A 5,505-nucleotide genomic window follows, 5' to 3' on the forward strand; every position below is an offset into this window, starting at 1 on the left:
TATCTATCTATCTATCTATCTATCTATCTATCTATCTATCTATCTATCTATCTATCTATCTATCTATCTATCTATCTATCTATCTATCAGATAATTAATCTCTATCTATTAATTATTCCAATTGTACGAGTTGAAAGGTATTTTGCTCCAGAGTCTTGGAATCTGGTCCCAGACCAAAGGATCCACATTAGCATCCATCTAAGCTTAGTTTTATCAATCGTTTTGCTGAGAGCTGGACCTGGTGTCTGGTGTTTTGGACTGTAAATTCTGAAGTGGAGGACCTAAAGGTCTGAACCTGTTCTCCTCTGCAGGTCTGGTCAGGCAACACCCAGAACGCTGAGGACCTGCTGGTGACAGGCTGTGGATCATCAGCACCGCAACCCGTTGTTGCTCCATATAACATCATCTCCAGCCGGTTCCAAGCCACTGGCACCCCCGGCACTGGTTTCTCTATGACCTTCAGCACCCGTAAGATTCTGGTTGGATTCTAAGGACCTGATCTCCAAACATTCCTAATCAGAGTCACTGAACTGCACCTGCAGTCCCTTTAGTCGATGTGCCTCTTCTGATCTATAGAGATTGTAAACCAGTTGGTTTTGCTCGTTAAAATGATCCGTTTGTGGTTTCTACTGGGAGTGAATGAAGAAGAGGTTCTAAGCCATGAAGCTGGAGCTCATTTAGATCATATATCAGCTGAGATAGGAAGCCTTTCCTAAAAAGCTACTGGATTTATTATTATTTCTATACTGATGACCCAATGTTTAAGTTCTGATGTTTTTTCCTTAAACTGTTTAAAGTTGTCTGCATTCACTGTGATACAATGATTTCATAAAGTCTTAAAGTCGCTGTGTTCTTTCCCTGAGGCTGTGGCGCCCGGTTCAGTGGCTCCCAGGGCCGTGTAGTCTCTCCTAACTTCCCAGCTCACTACCCTGACCACGCTAACTGCAACTACACTGTAGATGCCGGGGAGCAGACGGTGGTTGTCCTCAGCTTTCAGGTCTTCCAGATTGAGGGTATGTGTAGAAGAACTAGCAAACAGCTGTTCACCTGAGTTCACCTGCCTGGCCGTACCCAGACTTTATTTTGTCCCTTTTCTAGCACATTCCACCTGTATGTTTGATGGCCTAAAGATCTACAGCCCAGCTACCAGCAGCACTGCAATGGCCACTCTGTGTGGTACCGACCTCCCGGGGCCGTTCTCCTCCCTCGGTCCCATGATGCTCCACTTCTACTCGGACTCTGTGATCAACGACAGCGGCTTCCTGGCTGAATACGTAGCCATACGTGAGTAAAGCCAACAACCAAATGCTGTCTTTGACAGAACTGAAGACCGGCTGAAGGAAGGTATTAGGAGGCTGTTAAAGGAAACAGAGCCTCTGGGTCCCCACCCCGTTTCTCTTATCCAGACCAGTTGAGAAGTTGAAAGTAACCCCCCCAATGGGCCCAGTATGGGAGTTGTCTATGGCTGAGGTTTGGCTGACCGTGGAATCCTGTCCGGTGGTGTAGTCCTCCATAAACACAGAGTCCTTCCTGTTCTTCCTTCAGAAACACACTTATTTCACATGGCTGCTTAAATCAAGCTCTCCTCCTCTGAGATTCACACCTGATGACGTCTATAAACCTGCTCATTGCCGTGTGTGTCTGTGCTTCTAGCCTGTGGCGGTTTCTTCAACGGCAGTGCCGGTTCTGTGAGCAGTCCAGCCCTCTCCATCACCAATTACCACCACAACATGAACTGTACCTACCACATCAGCGTCGAGGCAGACCGAGTGGTGGATCTAAAGTAAGGGTTCAGGTCTACATGGAGGGACTGGTCCTGGAGAAGGGAGACCTTGACTCTGGTCTCTCCTGTCTGTCTCTATAGGTTTAACACCTTCAGTTTGGAAGCTTCTTCTTCATGTCACTACGATTATGTGGCTGTGTACGATGGGCCTGACACCTTGGCGCCTTTGCTGGGAAGGTTCTGTGGTACGGTGCTGCCCCCTGACCTCCGCTCTTCTGCCAACCATCTGTTCCTGGTCTTCAGGACAGACGCAACGGTGGGCGGCATTGGATGGAGAGCTACCTACAGTCAGACACTGGGTGAGTGCACTGTTCAGTGTCATGTCCTCAGATCAAGTAAACAGAATCAGAAGTTCTTCCTTAAACCAGAGGGTTGCTGGTTCTAACCCCACTTCGCCCATTAGCCTGCTAATGGTGGTCATGGCGGCTGTTCGAAGCGGCCAATGAGAGCGTTTTCTGCTGTTAATGTCTGCAGGTCCAGCTCAGGGTTGTGGGGGGTTCCTCACCACACCTATGGGCAGGTTGGGTTCACCAGATCCAAACCTGGATGGACGCTATGAGCCCAGGATGAACTGTCTGTGGACCATAGAGATGCAGATGAACAGCGCCATCAACCTGACCTTCAGCTCCTTCGACCTGGAGAGCTCCTCTACATGTCGCTATGACTACGTCAAAGTAAAGACTCCTCAGCATCACCTCACTGTTTCCTTAGACTGGAGGTCATAGTGGACTGGGCAAACCCTGGTCTGGACCCCAGTGACCGATAACGTTTGTCCTTCCAGATTTACGATGGAGACAACATGAACTTCCCTCTGGTGGGGACCTACTGTGGAAACTCCATCCCTGCCTACTTCGTGTCCAGTGGAAACTTTCTGACAGTTCAGTTTGTGTCCGACAGCTCAGTCCAAAAGCAAGGATTCAACGCCACCTACAAGGCAGTACCACGTAAGAACCTCCCGTCTCTGTCCTCCGTTCCTCTTCAGTGGTTCTTCATAGGCCAGGAGACCAAATCCATCGACTAACGACAGCAAAAGTGGATCCTCCTCCACCAATGACCACAGTTAATGGACATTGGTCTCTATTGTCTGAAATGAACACCAGGGTTTATGGTCCCAGTTGGACATGTGCAGATAAAAATGTTCTAAATGCTGATCTGAACGGTTCCTTCAAACTGAATGGGTCTCCATTCAGCTGTAACTGGGCCGTCATGGTACTGCTCTCCTAATCTAGACCTCAGCCACTATTTTCCTGTCCTCCTGTCTCCCTGTGTGTCTCTCAGTGCTGTGTGGTGGGACTCTGAACGCTACCGTAGTACCACAAACCCTGACCTCGCCGTCCTTCCCCGGCGCCTACCCTTCATTCACCTCCTGTCGCTGGATCCTGGACGCTCCCCCTCAAGAAACCATTAAAGTCTCTGTCCAGACATTTGTCCTGGATGCTAGCCAGAGCTGCTCAAGCAACTACCTGGAGCTGAAAGATTGGCCTTTGGTGAGTCAAAGAACAGAAACTCTGGATGATGCGTTTAGTAAAGAATGTGTGAAAAGACCGTTTCCTGGAGCGGAACCATGTAATGGTCAGAGAGGCAGAGTTTTTCCCATCTACAGTACACATAGAAAAGGGTCCGGGTATGGTTCTGCAGAACTAAACCCACACTTGGTGTTTCCAGGGAGACTACGGACAGTCCCATAAGTTCTGCGCTTCAGACGGCCGTCCCCAGGACTTCTACAGCTACAGCAGGACGGTCCTGATGTACTTCAAGTCCGATACCTTCCTGCCAGGAAACGGACTCAGCTTCAGCTTCCAGATAGCCAGTGGGTATCAGAACCAGTCCATCCAGACCAGCTGCTTCTGGGCTGGTTGGAGGTGTTGATGAAGCTGACTTTCCTTTGCTTTCATCCTCTGCTTGTGAAGAAGAGTGTTTGTGATGAAGCTCTAAGCTGCTGTTGTTGGTTTCCAGACTGCAGTCGAGTGTATGAGCAGGAATACGGCTACCTGAGCAGCCCGGGATGGCCTGACATCTACCCCCACAACATGGACTGCATCATCATCCTGAAGGCTCCGCAGAACAACTCCATCTCTTTCTTCTTCAACGACTTTGATGTGGAGAGCCACAACAGCTGTGATTTTGACTATTTGGAGGTAAATGTCTCTGGGCTGATGATCCGTAGACGTCTCCCTTCCAGTGACACAGTCAGACCTGGAGGCGTGCCGCGCGCTCGGCCCCAGTAAAGCCTTCCTCTGTTTGGGCTGCCGGTTCTCAACCTCAGGTTCTCCCTGGAGACCAGGAATGTTACTCTGCTGAACCTTTAGGAGCAAAGTTACAAAGTCGCTCACTTTAAGGTTTTCAGGAAGCTGTTCTGGTCACCAGGGAAACATTAGAGCCTCCATTAGCAGGGACAGCAGGATGAGGAGAGGTACGGTTAGGAGACAGAGTCCTGTCTGACAGCTAGGAGATGACTCAGCAGGAACCAGAACAGGTCAAAGGTCAGGGGTACTTCTATTATCAGAGCGATAAAGTAGGCCTTGGAGGAGCAGGGTTCCTGCTTTTTCTCTGCCTACCAGTGAAATCTACCAAACAGACGGCGCTAATAGCTATGCTAACCTGGGAGCCTCTGTCCATCTTCACCTCAGAGAGTGTAGCGATGGGTTCCACCTCGCTCTGTGATCTGGTGGTAGATGATGTAGACCACCCAGGGTGAGACGGTATCATCATCAATCACTGGAGGATTTTCACCCCTGATGAGTTAATCTGGTTTAAACCAGCGACTAGAACCTGGAGCTGGACTCTAGGTCCAGTTTCTCTGTAATCAGGCTTTAGTTTTGATGTTTGATCTCAATCTTCTGTTACTCAGATCCGCAACGGAAGCACAGCAGACTCGCAGCTGATTGGTCGCTTCTGTGGTCAGACACTGCCAAGCCCCATCTTCCCTCAAACCAACCAGCTGTACTTACGATTCAAAAGCGACTTTTCCGCCTCACGAGACGGCTTTGACGCCACCTGGACGTCTTCTCCCCACGGTGAGTCCTCAGACCCCCCAGACTGCAGCCGATGTGTCATGGTGGCGCCGTCCCTTCACTGTGCTTTTTGTAGAGATTTCTCTGAGCTGCAGTTTGTCTAAATGACTGAATCTGCAGCAGCTGCTCAATCCTTTATGGCGATGCAGACCCGACCCTCAGATCTGGTCATGACTTCATCATTTCAGGGAGCTAGGAGTGCTGATCTCTGTTCCTCTGTGCAGGGTGTGGTGGTACCCTGTTTGGAGACCACGGCTCCTTCGCGAGCCCCAACTACCCAGGAAGCTACCCAAACAACACCTACTGTGAATGGAGCATCGTGGCGCCCAGAGGCCGAGTGGTGACCGTCACCTTCACCCAGATCAGCATCGACGACCCCGGAGACTGCCAAAACAACTTCCTGAAGTTATTCGATGGCCCAGACAGCTCCTCAGCAGCTGTTGGTCCTTACTGCGGAGTGGTACGTAGCAAACCTGATCCACCCAGAGAGGCCTGGATGCTGCCCCTCGGTCCCATTTAACACTCTCAAGTTCTGAGCATCAGCTGTTTTTACGTCGTCTTTAATTATAGATCCAACAACCTCTGGTCTGTCAGGTATTTTCCTGTGAAAGAAGCTCGACACAACAATGCTTTACAGGGATATGAGCTCAAACCGAACATATGGAACTTTCTAAAAAAGTTAAAAATCAATCCACTGGACTTTGTTTC

At 49.7% G+C, this 5,505-nt stretch overlaps 1 protein-coding gene across 1 annotated transcript in view; it reads left to right on the forward strand.

Moving 5' to 3' along the window:
* Positions 1-311: 311 nt before the first annotated feature.
* LOC107105242 (cubilin-like) overlaps positions 312-5,505 on the forward strand; it is a gene marked incomplete at its 5' end in the record, with an annotated part of 10,747 nt that continues 5,553 nt past the window's right edge. Inside the window, 12 exons of the mRNA XM_015405368.1 lie at positions 312-468; positions 864-1,013; positions 1,099-1,284; positions 1,654-1,783; positions 1,865-2,082; positions 2,258-2,457; positions 2,565-2,727; positions 3,062-3,270; positions 3,449-3,593; positions 3,740-3,921; positions 4,635-4,800; positions 5,022-5,257. Coding sequence (XP_015260854.1) covers positions 312-468; positions 864-1,013; positions 1,099-1,284; positions 1,654-1,783; positions 1,865-2,082; positions 2,258-2,457; positions 2,565-2,727; positions 3,062-3,270; positions 3,449-3,593; positions 3,740-3,921; positions 4,635-4,800; positions 5,022-5,257 — 2,142 coding nt within the window. The remainder of the gene's footprint in view (positions 469-863; positions 1,014-1,098; positions 1,285-1,653; positions 1,784-1,864; positions 2,083-2,257; positions 2,458-2,564; positions 2,728-3,061; positions 3,271-3,448; positions 3,594-3,739; positions 3,922-4,634; positions 4,801-5,021; positions 5,258-5,505) is intronic.

The sequence above is a fragment of the Cyprinodon variegatus genome, unplaced genomic scaffold (assembly GCF_000732505.1).
Source record: "Cyprinodon variegatus isolate N-32 unplaced genomic scaffold, C_variegatus-1.0 Scaffold2187, whole genome shotgun sequence".
Taxonomy (NCBI): Eukaryota; Metazoa; Chordata; class Actinopteri; order Cyprinodontiformes; family Cyprinodontidae; genus Cyprinodon; species Cyprinodon variegatus.